This window comes from Sesamum indicum, linkage group LG2 (genome assembly GCF_026168435.1).
Source record: "Sesamum indicum cultivar Baizhima isolate 11 linkage group LG2, ASM2616843v1, whole genome shotgun sequence".
Taxonomy (NCBI): domain Eukaryota; kingdom Viridiplantae; phylum Streptophyta; class Magnoliopsida; order Lamiales; family Pedaliaceae; genus Sesamum; species Sesamum indicum.
The window spans coordinates 3596922-3610226 of record NC_142658.1 but is presented as its reverse complement, the minus strand read 5'-3'; the positions used below and the strand labels follow the sequence as shown (position 1 = coordinate 3610226).

General features: G+C 32.2%; 1 protein-coding gene across 4 annotated transcripts; it reads left to right on the top strand.

Moving 5' to 3' along the window:
• Window positions 1–1321: 1321 nt before the first annotated feature.
• LOC105178368 (uncharacterized) lies at window positions 1322–4295 on the top strand. Of its 4 annotated transcripts, none has more exons than XR_016064080.1 (5): window positions 1322–1459; window positions 2203–2318; window positions 2542–2575; window positions 3195–3338; window positions 3706–4295. XR_016064080.1 is itself a non-coding variant. In XM_088877855.1 (5 exons), exons 2-5 carry the CDS (start codon window positions 2243–2245, stop codon window positions 3738–3740), a joined length of 303 nt encoding a protein of 100 aa, XP_088733981.1. In that variant the 5' UTR covers window positions 1322–1459; window positions 2203–2242; the 3' UTR covers window positions 3741–4295. The 4 variants fall into 4 exon arrangements, 3 of the variants coding, with proteins under 3 accessions (XP_088733981.1, XP_088733982.1, XP_088733983.1); XM_088877855.1 differs by having other exon boundaries at window positions 2542–2589; XM_088877856.1 differs by having other exon boundaries at window positions 2197–2318; window positions 2542–2589.
• The last annotated feature ends 9010 nt before the right edge of the window (window positions 4296–13305 follow it).

The window sequence follows — 13305 nt, the reverse complement described above, 5'->3', positions numbered from 1 at the left end:
GTATTTTGGTTATTTTATCAAACTTTATTTAATATTTTTATTGGAAAAAGAGCAGAGCTTTTAAGTATTTTTTATACTTTTCTGATTTGGTTTTGTTTTGGAAATGCCAAAAGAGATAATTGTAATTTGTAATTTAATGGGAATGTATTTATGATTACAACTACCCTTTTTTGTTTAACAAAAAAGAAAGTGATAATATATATATATATATATATATATATTATTTCAAGATTTTGGAACTTTTTTGTTGTAGACAACAATCATATAATATAAAATTTTGAAAAGTTCTCTTCGAAAATTATGAAAATTCATTGTATATTGCAACTAAATATATAATATAAAAACTGAAACCACTTACCAAAATCTCATAATTTCTATGAGAAAATCCAACAAATATATATAACTCAGTCATTTTTCAGACTAATTTAACTAAATAACGATAACTAATTTTACGAGAGATATTTTAAATTAGGGTTAAATCTAAACTATTCCTATGTAAAAAATGTTGCTATATTGCATTTATTGACCTATATCTTAAGGGGTAATGGTTTGAAGAATTTAAGTACAGAATTGGCAAATTATAACCTAGTGTTGATAAAGGGAAAGACTATGTGTTGTGTTATTTATCTGATTTTAGTAATAAGTTCAACAACTTGTTATTTCTCATATGAAAGAACAAATTCAAAAATTCCTTATTAGGGATCAGAAAGAGTGAAGAGTATGTCTAGTTCTGGGAGCAACTCTTAATTTGCCTCATTCCTTATTTCACATAAGTTGGTCTAAGAGTATTATTTCTTGTAAGAGATCAATGGTCTTCAAGTTCCAGTTTTAGAATAGGTTTGTCCAACTTAAGCATTCTCTTATTTGGTTTCATTTCCTTTTATGTCTCATCTATTTTAGAATGTTAACTTTCCTCTTTTCTAGAATGACGTATAAAATAAACATGTGAAGAAGCGGAAGAATATTGTAGAAGGTTTTTTTGTAAGAGGACTTTTTATGTAAAAGAGAGCCATAAGTTAATTCATCTTGTTTGGATAAGTTTTTAATTTTGTTAGTATTACAAGTTGTTGCTTGACTAACTTGACTAAGTGGAATGGGCCGGTAGTAAAAGGTGAACATGATATATTTCTAGCCATTAACGAAAATCTGGATACGATAAAGGGCCTCCTTGGCCCAAACCAATATGATTTTGGATAAGCTCTACTCACCTACCCCGATTTTTTTACCTATTGTGCTGGAGTTAGGGTTACCAACTGCGCCGTCTCCCTCCGACTCCTATAAATATACAATGTATGTTTTCTAATAGTCACAAGGCAAAAACCACATAGTGGGCAACTCTCCCTTTCCCCTTGCTTATTGTGCTTTTGCCTATCATTTTTCCTATTATATTCTCCTTGATGTCCATATAAATACAGTGATTATAGTGCTTCATATTGTAACCTTCAATGGATACGATAAGGTTGAACTATCATTTTATAAAGATTGTTATCTCTTATCATTCAATTGTTGCTGTTTTAATCCAAATTACTGTTATTCTTATGTTAGTACTTTCTTTGTATTTCTGAATCCTTGGTAACCAATAGTTCTAGTTACATGTGGATCCATGTTTATAACATTGTTTTGGTGGAATTGATAAGCTTCATTTTCCAAACTTGGTTGGTTGTGTAACTTTTATTTGACTATTATATGTTATTTGAGTTTTTCGATTGATTCTTATATATAAAGGATATTATGATTCATTCTTTCGCTTTATATAATAGAAATATTTAGAATCATGTTCAGAATTTATTATTAATTTTCAGTTAATATGGAACTGCTTATAATGGATTGATTTGTTATCATCACACACTCTTGTGTATTTTTTCTCTTCTTTGTAGGATTTGTTGATCTTCACTTAATGATTTCATTTTATAGTTATTCTGTCATGATTGTCGAGGTATTGATACAAGGATGAATCTCCGATATAAAATAACTTGTTTTGTTACTTACTGAAATGCTTGTTGGTCGTGGCATTTTATCGTTCGGAACTTTATTTGAATTGCTATTGAAAAAAGCACTTGCTAGTAGCAATACTGAGTGTTGATATACAATGTATTTGTGTGATTGATTTTTTCATATCAGCCTGAGTTCGAATACCAAAAAAGAAAAAGAACATGAGTTGTTTGACTAACTATTTGTCTTTCAAACCCCATAAAGTTGCAGGTCAGTGTATTTACTACTTTGCTCTTCACTGAGTTGAGACATGGATCGTTGTTCATTGCATATCAAAAATGGAGGATTAATCATTTGGATGGTCAAATGGGGAAACGACGTTGATGGTAATTTTCAGATCTCATGCAGTATAATGTGTGTGTTTTAGTAATTATGGAGTGAAACAAAAGGGAAACTGTTTCTGATTATTAGATTTATCAACAAAAACTCTTAGCAACCATAACTTTTTAAATCTTAGATTAACATAATAGAGTTTGGTTTTGCGTGGAACTCTAAACAAAAATGCAGCAAAGCAAGGCAAACTAATAAATTTTAGCAATTGTTTTTCAGGATGCAAAGGCCGTATGCATCATACATGCCACAGGTGTGTTATCAAATGTAACAATCCACCAAGCGGTAACATCTATTTGTAACTGCAATTATTATTTTTCTCAAGATTTACATATTTATCTAATATAAATTTGTCTCAATTCCAAATCTAGTAATTATTTGATCTCTACAGATAACACATATTAGGTTGTGCAAGATTTCATGGAATTTTTTGTTTGTTAACCTTTTCATTTTGCACCTGTAGTCAATGTTGGAATAACACTATTGTTTGAATTTTAAGATGTTCTATGTCAGTTGTCCAAACCTGCACTAGGTTATCAGTTTCGATAATTTTTTTCTTTTTAATCATTTTCATTTCGATTATCAAGAATCTCTTCATATGTAAAAATGCTTACTCTCAACTTGGTGTGTAATTCCCTATTCATAAATTTTCTTGTGAATTTACTCAACTTAGGGATGACCTTAATTTCTAAATTAGGTGATGTTTCATAAGATGTCCTAATTCAGACTAGGCTATCAAAACCAATTTTCTCAATCTTTTAAAGTTAATGTTTCCTTTCCATTGCCATGGATCCTCAGGAATTTCCTGAATGGAATATGAATTTTGCAACTTGCTCTCTACTTGGTTATTGACTTTTTTTCCATATGTGTAGGGCCCTCTTTGGTTCATTTGTGCTACCTGAAGTCATTGGTTGGAGGTAGAATTGGTGGTTTAAGTATTCTTTTAGCTAGACCGGATGGAAGGGTGTTGTTCGCTACTGCGGCCCTGTTTTCTGGTTGCAGCATCACCCGTACAGGTCAGTCGGCTAATTAAAAAACAAGGAATGTTTGATTATGCTCACGTCTATTTTCGTTTAGGGGTTAATTACATAGATACCCCAAAGGTTAGGTATATTATAAAAAATTCTTTGAATTTTAAAAAATTATACTTACATACCTTAATCATGTCTATATAATCGATTCTCCACGACCTTCTGGTCTTCAGAGGAGAATCTGCAAAGTAAAACATATTCAAGGTCAGAATAACCTTAAAAAATCGAGGCGTACTTTTACAGTATACCTAAACTTCAGGAGGTATTTCAAGCTACGTTATGCATGTGAACATATTCATCTGGTGTCGTATGGTTTTATGTTTTATTAAAACTGATCTTTCTGTTATTGCAGGTCATAGTTGGAAGCTTTTTGCCCGATGGTCATAGGCTATGACAAGTTATATGCAAACCATCGTCACCTCCATCAAAACTGAAGCAGGTAGTGCTAGCGATAACCAACTGCACACTGCATAGAGTGACTCTTGTAGAACAAGTTATCTAACATGGTCCTTCAAATTGGAGCACATCCTCCCCCAAATGGAAGCCAAGTTAGTGCTGGTGGTACTAGTTGCCCATAGTATAGAGTTACTCTTGTAGAACGAGTCATCCCGGTTGGCATGCAAGTGCGCTGCATTTGAGCTCTAGTCCTTGCGATGAAATCCCATAATGCACGTCAGGCACGCCGTCTAAACAATTGACTCCAAAACTTTCCTACCAATTGATGATCCACATATAACATTAAGTACTTATGCTTCTATTATGATCAGAGAAAAGCACCACATACATTCCGTTGATTTGAACATCGACCCAGTATAGTTATGTATATCTGGCCATCACATGTTCCACCAATATTTAAACGCTGCATAATGTTTGTACAGATCTCCCAGAAGATGCTGTAGAGATTGTCATTTATGTTTCGTTTAGTTTAGTTTAGTTTCAGAACCCTGAGTTAGATATAGAGTTGATGATGACAAAAGATATGCTTGTTCATTTATCTTTTTCGAAATGGAGAAAATTTAATATAAATGTTAAATTATGTCTAGTTAAAGAATATTTTTAAATTCATGCATATATACAACATATAAGGATGGAAATCATATAATTTATATCAATATCATAACTTTATGATTTGTATATATTTATATTAATCAAATAACAAACCAAATATGGCTTATTTCAAGAATATATTCAAGTTTTTATCTTTCTAGTGTAGCAAATAGGTCATATGATTTTTATTTTTTTTCTATTAGTCCATTAATTGAAAGAAGCATGTGCAAGGAACATTTTTTTTTTTCTTTTCTGACAACATTTGCAAACTCCGGCTAATGATGTATCAAAATCATAAAAATTAAAAAGTTATAACATCTATTACTATCCTAAAAGAATAAAAAATTGGAACACCAAAATACAGAACATAAGAGGTTGAAAATTGCATTTTATCTCTCTACCTTAATTGGTCTTGGTTTTTCTATTAGGAAGTCAAAGTCATCTGAAATAGATTTCATTTTCAGATTATTATGTGGTTCATATCATATGATCATACAATGGAACCCCACATATATAACATAATTTTTATGAGTGAATTTTTCATGAAATTTCCAGAGCTGTCAATCACATATTTTGAGGTGGGCTGATCATGCCTTAAATTTCAATCACAATTTTTTTATTATTTTTGGCCTTCACAACACTAATTAATTTAGGTTAATTTAAATTCACACGGCTTGAAATTTGGCCTAATTAATAAATTCTAAATTATTTGAAAATTACAATTATTCTATCTATGATTTATGCTTTGCAGTGTCTTATATAGAATTCTATACTGTAGCATTTTGAAGAATTTTACGTGTAATATTATTAAAATACATATCTTAAACTTTTAACTGTAATTTTGATCATCTTTTTTTACTAAAATGCTCTTTGGATCAAATTTCGAATTGCTAGCAACAGGAGGTGAAGAGACAATTTGATATGAAGAAGGTAGAGAGAGGCAGATAAAACTTTATTTAATATTTTTTTCTTTTTATTGGAAAAGAGCAAAGCTGTTTAAGTATTTTTATACTTAAATTTTTATAATTCGTCCGAAATTGTTGATGTGAACAAAATTGCTGTTGAAGCCTCGAATCAGAAACCCCCCCCCCCAGAGTCCCCCCCCCCCCCCTCTGGTGCGCGTGTGCCATGCAAGCGATGTCTAAATTGCATTTTATGCCACTTATATTATAGGTGTGGCAATTTAAGGACAATAGTTCAAGTCAATACAAAAAATTTTTGTGAATTTGTTTCCCAGTTTGTGAGCAATATTTTTGTATTTTTTTTTTTTTAGAAAATCGGAATGTGAAAAACTTTATATTATTTTGTATATCAATTTTTATTGAAAAAAATTTAGAGAGCCCCCTGTGACAATAGAAATGTTCAAACCTATGAAAATTATAGTATCAACTACCTTCCCTATTATTTTATTGGGCAACACGCGTTTTGACTCGGAACTGGCTATGAAATTATCTTTTTTTGATATTTTTGCCCTTCTCTCACATATGATATATACAATATTATATATATTTTTAATATATATAAATATTATTAATATAATAAATTATTTAATTTAAATTTTATATATATTTATTAATAATAAAATATTATTTTATATAATTACTTAATATTTATATAATAAAATATTATTTTAATTAAATTAATTTAAGTTAATTTATATATTAGAAAAAAAGCAACCGTCATTGCCGTTGCTGCAGAGAAAGGTGCGGCCTTGCCCTCCTTACCCCTGGGCGATGGCAATAGCCCAATGCAACGAAGGCGACTACCGTCGCCCATCTGAGCGAGGCCGACTTACACTTTTGGGCCATCGACGTCGTCTAGACCTAAGGTGGACGGGTGGGGGGTGGGAACGAGAGGGGAGAGGAAGTCTAGGTTAGGTAGGGGTGGCGGGGACTGGAGGAGGTTGGGAGGGGAGGTGGCGAGGGTTGGGGAAGGGGGCGAAGCAGGGGCCTGGTGGAGGGTTGTGGTGTGGGGGCGGGTTATGATAATAATATGTTTCTATAAATTATAATTATATACTATAAGTATATTTTAATAGTTATGAATTAAAACAATTATATATTGGCCTAGTTTGACCGATTGACTAGGAAGGACATTTTTAGTCATTGTTTCTAAAATAAATAGGCTCAAGTTTATTAGAGGACGAAGAGATTATTTATTCATAACATACGGATAATTATTTATATTAAAATTTTCATTGAATATTTTTTTATATTTTTACATATCACAGGGGTCGAAATAAATTTAACCCCCAATTTTATTCCAAATATTTTATCATATTACCATAATTAGTTTTTTGTGATACTTGTGCATTGTATCAATTGTTGTTTAAATTATTAAAAATTAGTGAAATAGATATATAACTACAAGTCATTTACCAAGTGAAAACAATGCATGTACTAATACACATGAGCTAATGACATGAGAAAAAAAAACAAAGAGTCTAGAAATTAACAACATTTTGTAACCATGGCCCTCAAAATGCCACCCACCTTAACATATAGGACATAAAATATAATTTAATCATTACTTACGTGGCTGGAAATAATCGATTGGATGTTTACTCAACCAAATCCGAATTTAAAAAATCTTAATTTCATTCATGTCAATAATTTTTGGTGAGTTAGAAAACTCTCTTGATAAGAGTCCTCTAATGACTAAAAATTATTAAATTATAGGTTGTAAATTGAGAAAAAAGGTAAGTATCATAAAAAATAAAAGGTAAGTGCTCAATTAACAGTCTTGATGTGCAAATCCTTTGTTAAGAATGTTTGCAATTCAATGAATTGAACATATTCTAAGTATAATTAATTTTGTAAAAATGTTTTTTAAAATATATAAGTATCATAAAAAATAATATAAGTTGGATGTATATATATATGACATAATACAAAATGTAATATTATTTTACAACGAAAAAATAATTTGAATAATTGTAAACAAACAATCTCGGCAGTGTCCACTGTATATAATTGACGCGCAATCAATCACCATTTGATTGGAGAAGACTCAACAAGTCAGTCAACGGCTGCTTCTTACACCATTAATGATCATTCCAAGGGACGCATTGCCTTAATTAATGAGGGGAGACGAAATGAAAGGGAAAATTGTGTGAAAGGGACCTATCAGCATTCAATTTCCCCCAAAAACTCCTAGTCAGTGTTTTTTTCTTTTTTCCTCCCAATACTCAACCTCCAACAGCCAACATGACAAGACAAGGTAGCTTGTTTGGCGAGAGCACCTTACATCTATGATTTTGATTATGGGTTCAAATTATTTTGAGGAGTATTGGGGAACTGAGACTAATCCTTCTTAATTAAATAAAATCTAACGGCCAACATGTCATTTTCACACCTAACGCTTGTGGGAACCAGGCTTAGAGAGAATCCATGAAGATACCCAAGGAAAGTGCTAGAAAATACACCTTGGGCAAGGTCAACACTCCAGCGCTTGTATCAATACGGCACCATACTCAACCTGGATGTTATTGACTTTCGAAACATCGATAAGTTGATAGATGAACGGGTTACAACCATGAAGATAGTATTGTTAGAATAGGTGACCAGAAAACAAATTAGATTGGCTATTTTGTAATCTATTCAAGTAATTTCTTTTCATTTTATAATATTGAAATAATTGAATAAGAGTAACTGTTCATTTAGCCTTACGCTGTTGTTCTTACTCATGTAATTTTTATATATTGCAACAAAACCCACAAATTACTGATCAACAAATGAAGTTAGGTTGGCCCATTTGATGGCAACTACGAAACCAACTTTCGAGGATTGGATCTAAAATGTTCCAAGTTGATAGCCCCGAGAATAGGCATCGACAGTTCTACTGAGACTTGCACTAAGTATTGCATCCATATGATGGGTGCTGTGTTTCATAGGCTACAAACGTATGACGTCTATACAAATTTAGTGAGTGGTTGACAAAAGTTGTCAAGTCGACTGAACTGACTCGCGGGAGTCATCATATGGAAGCCCGTGAGGCTTGGTCGGTATGACTTAAACTCCTCGACTCCGACTGTATCTAGGGCCTGGTAAAAGATAACCATATCCCGATGTGGTTATTATAGGTCTTATTCCAGTGCAGTCAGAACATGTGTCAAGAATCTGAGGAAGAATCTGATGTGGTTATTATAACTCTTTTGTCTTTCAAGCAACATGGACTCATCGATAGCTATAGTTTCTATGAGGAATCTGAAGAAGAAATTAAGAACCTCAAAGAAACATTGTAGGAGATAAAGTCGCTAGATGTTAGTGAAGAAAGCAAGCTCTCTCTTAAGAATGTCAAGAGACTTATCAGGAGGAATTCCATCGAGAACCCTTTGGCATGGTCGGATAGGAACAAGATCGAAGCAACTCTGAAAGTCAAATTCGAATTCAAATATGAGTATGTTAGATACAAGTCTATCCGGATGAACATGTAAGATAAGAAAGATATGCAAGAGATCATCAAGGAGCATATCAATCTTAGAATAATTGAGACTGGAGTCTCTGCTTATAACAGCCCTGATTCTCTATTAAGAAACCATGGTAAGATAAAAAGGAGGTAAACAGGTTGGTAATTAATTATTAAGATATTAATTGGATATTAGAATTTAATGGTTATTATATCCGTAGTAGAGAGCACCTAATTGATTGCATTAAAGGTGCAAAAGTATTTTTTAAATTCGACTGCAAATCTGGTTTTTATCATATTAAGATGGAGAATGAATTGAAAAATTTACTGCATTCTCCACACCATAGGGACAATATATCTGGAATGTGCTACCAATGGGGTTAGCTAATACACCCTAGATATTTAAAAGAAAAATAGATAATCATTTTAAAGATTATTTTGAATTTATGTTTGTCTATATTAATAACATACTGATTGCATCTAAAAATCATATTAAACATTTTGTGATATTTTCTAATGCGTGCCAAAAAGAATGATGAGTGCTTTCTGAGAAAAGAGCTATTATCGTAGTCAATAAAATTAAATTTTTAGGATATCTTATTAACGAGACAATTATTGAGTTATAGGAGCATATTGTGGAGAAAATTCGCAAATTTTCAGATGTGTTCAAAGACAAGAAGCATTTATCCAGTGCTTCTTGGGAGTTGTTAATTTTGCAGGAATCTTTATTAAAGACCTTGAGAAATACAGAAAGGGTGTTTGACCACTTTTGAAGGAAATTTAAAGTTCGAAGTGGAAATGTGAAGAAATTTACACTCAAAGAGTTCGTGAGCTGAAACAAGTTTGCAATAATCTGCCAAAGCTTACCATACCTCAATTAGTAGTCTACAGGGACACCAATGACTATAGATGGGCAAAAAAGCTCATGAAAAAGACTACTATTGGGAAAAGAATCTTGTAGATACACAGAAGGGTGGTTCTCGGAGCAACATGACCAAGTTTGACACATCAACGAAGAGTTCTTTACAGTTTGAAAGGCTTTCAAGAAATTGCCTTTATTTTTACTTACTAAAGAATTCACATCAAAAGTTGATAATACTAATATTAAGGCTTTTATGAAAAATAAATAAGAATCTAAAATTGAGAAAGCTTGTATTATCAGATGGAAAACAGAGTCTATAATATTGTCATTATAAAATCTCACGATAATGTTCTTGTAGATTTCCTAAAAAGAAATGGAGGCATCTGAAGTGAACTTCATCATTTTAAGACTCGAGCATCTTAGGGAGAACCTTGAAGAGCTTGATAAGAAGTTTGGACAGCTAGCGGTGAAAGCCCAAATAGCTGGCTAACTTCAAAGAGCTCATCTAGACACTATTCATCGAGATCAGGAGCTCCATGTGGTTTCTACCTCGCTATTGAACGATTTGATGGAACCAATTCGAAAGGCATACTGAATGCACGAAGCCATTGCCAAACTTTGATGAAATGGCAACAAATGGAACACAGGAAATGAAAACTCCTGATGATGCAAGTCAACCCAACACCTTTGGGATAAAAGAGGGAGATATTAACATTAGGCCAATAACAAGCACCTCTAGGGCTATACTAACGAATTGATATCTTCTTCTGCTTGGCAGGTTTATTGGACAAAATGCATAAAATCCCCCCGTATTTTAAAAAGTATGCAAAAAAAACCCCTCCTATTATGAAAATAGGTTAAAAGCTCCCCAATGTTTTGTAAAACTCAGCTCAATCGCCCCTCCCCGTTAAATCCAACTAACAATGTTAATTTTTTAGAAAATGACCGTTATACACTTACTTAATATATATTATTTCTTATTATAATGATCGTTGGATCTTCTTTAATCAAATATTGATTGTTAGATCTAATCAATTAATCTCAACTGTTAGATTTAAAAAAAATAAAAGGTCTAGATTTAACGAATTAGTTAACTTATATTATATATAAATAATTTAAAACTTAAAAAATATATTACTATTATATATTAAAAAAAAAAAGCTAACTACCCCACCCCACTCCCACCCCACTCGCCTGACCCCCCGCCTGCCCCCCCACCCCACCACCATCTCCGAGCAGTTTCTTAAAATCGTCCTATCTCCGTAAATTCTTTACTAAATTGAGTGAGGCTGGTCTCATTAGAATCATCTTGAAGAGGTGAGTCTGATGGTGGTGGTCTGAGATTGAGATTTGACCGAACGACGACGAGTCAATGAAAAATATGTTCGGCGGTCGTGGTTTGAGCCCAATCTCAAAGATTGACGAAAACTCAAATTGAAGGTATGTAAATATTCATCTTGAAGAAATGATTCGAATGGTACCATTGGCCATCGAAAACTCGTCCGGACGGTGCCAGAAACTTAGAAACAAGTTTCCGGCAAAAAAGGGGCAAAAATTGTTCGATTTTTCTTTTTTTTTATAATTTTTTAATTAATTTTAATTATATTAATTAAAATATATTTTAGTTAATTAAGAATATTTTAAATAATTATAATAATGAAATATTTTAGCTAATTAAAAATAATTATAATAATAATTATTGTAATTAAATATATATTTTAATTAATTAAAAATAATTTTAGATTTAACAATTAATAATTATAAAATTATTTGAATAAAAATATAATTTAATTTAACATTTAATGTTAAATAAATTAAATATAATTTAATATTTTAATTAAAATTATAAAAAATACAAAAACAAAAAAAAAGGGCATTTTAGTAAAAAACAAAAAAGATAAAAAATAGTTAAAAATACCCCCACATGCACAAAAAGCGTGTATAATGCATCTTCGGTTAATTACTAATGGAAGAGGGTGTTTACTGCTGAGTTTTACAAAACACAAAGGGGTTTTTAGCTTATTCTCATAACAGAGGCCTTTTTTTTTTTTTTTTTGCAGACTTTTTAAAACATGAGGGGTTTTATGTATTTTGTCCAGATTTATTAGAAAATATGGGAAAAAATAATTTTTAGCATAAGAGTTAACTCAGGCAAGACCGTAATCGAAACATCCAAAAAATATAATGGAAGGGTCTAAACCAGAAGATGATTGAGAATTATATGATTTTAGAGCTTTCACTTCAGTTCATACTATGTCACCATGGTTTCCAAAAATTTCAAAGCTTCCAGAATGGATTAGTGGGGCGGTTTATGATTCATGGCAAAACAATCCCCATTAAAACAAGGAGAAATTCTAGAGTTAAAGTTCACCTCAATGGCTGCAAAAACTGCAAGAAAATTGTCTCATCCGTCATTCCATTTTATCGAACTGCAGAGACCAGACATGGTAGCTTTTAATAAAATCAAATTTGCCTCAAGAGAAGCTCTGCTAGTATCATCCATAAGCGAATATGACATTTCTATCAAAAGAGCTTAGGAATTATAGGTCTATCTCACAGAGATGGACAAAGTCAAGTATCCATTTAAAATTTACTCAAACAAATTAAGTGGATCATTTCTCTTAACCTCCATGACAGAAAAAAGTACCGAGTTTGCAGAGAGCTTATTCGAGAAAAAAGAATGCTTATATGGGAGAACAAGCTGCCTGCAACCGAGGCTATGAGGATGAAAACATGCAATATATTGCGTGTTGGGCAATGGCATAACCATGTATGCCCTTGTTGTGAGAAACAAGAAATGCCTATCGGGACAAAAATTTGGGTCATGCAAAAGAAACCCGAACCAAAACAAGATAAGAGTAAAAGAAAGGATTTTTACAATGCGAAGTAAGACTCGTAGAATGTAAAAATTCAAAAGTAAGAATGTTAGTAAAAGATGACAAAGGGCAACAGTCAATAAATAGGAAAGTCAGCTAGCAATTGCATGATCGACAAGTCATCGTGACAAACAGCTGGAAAAGACGTAGAGATGACGAATGCAATGACGTTATCCGGAAAAGACAAGGTGATAAAGAACGCAATGACATCATAAAAAAATAGGTTTGAAGTCCGTGGATGGCTATAAATAAGAAGGCAATAAAGTAGATCAGGATCATCTAAAATTTTCCTAGACTTTTCAAAGCATAATATTTTCCAAATCTTTGTAGTTTCAAATTCTCAGTTTTATGGGGGTTTCCCCAACAAGTATAGTCCTTTATATGAGAGGGTAAACAGTTGTCTCCTCCAATAGAGGAACAAATATCTATGCAACATTACATATATTTATTCAATAAAGTAAAGGCTTCTGTTCAGCTTGTTTATCCAAAATTTTACTAAGTCTCTATATTGGCGTATTTTTTACGCCCTAAGATAGAAAATGAAATAGGGCTGTGCTGTTTTATTGCTGAAGGAGCCAAATACTTGTGAACCATCTGCTGCGGTAGTGTAGTTGGAGGAAGTCCGTAAAATCAATGATTTGAAATACCTGGAAATAAGAAGGTCAAAGCAAGGTACGAATGTGTGGAGGCTTAATTTATTTCCAAAACATATTGGACCTGATTGAAGCATGTAGTGGATATGGTTAATTTTTTGCTAGAA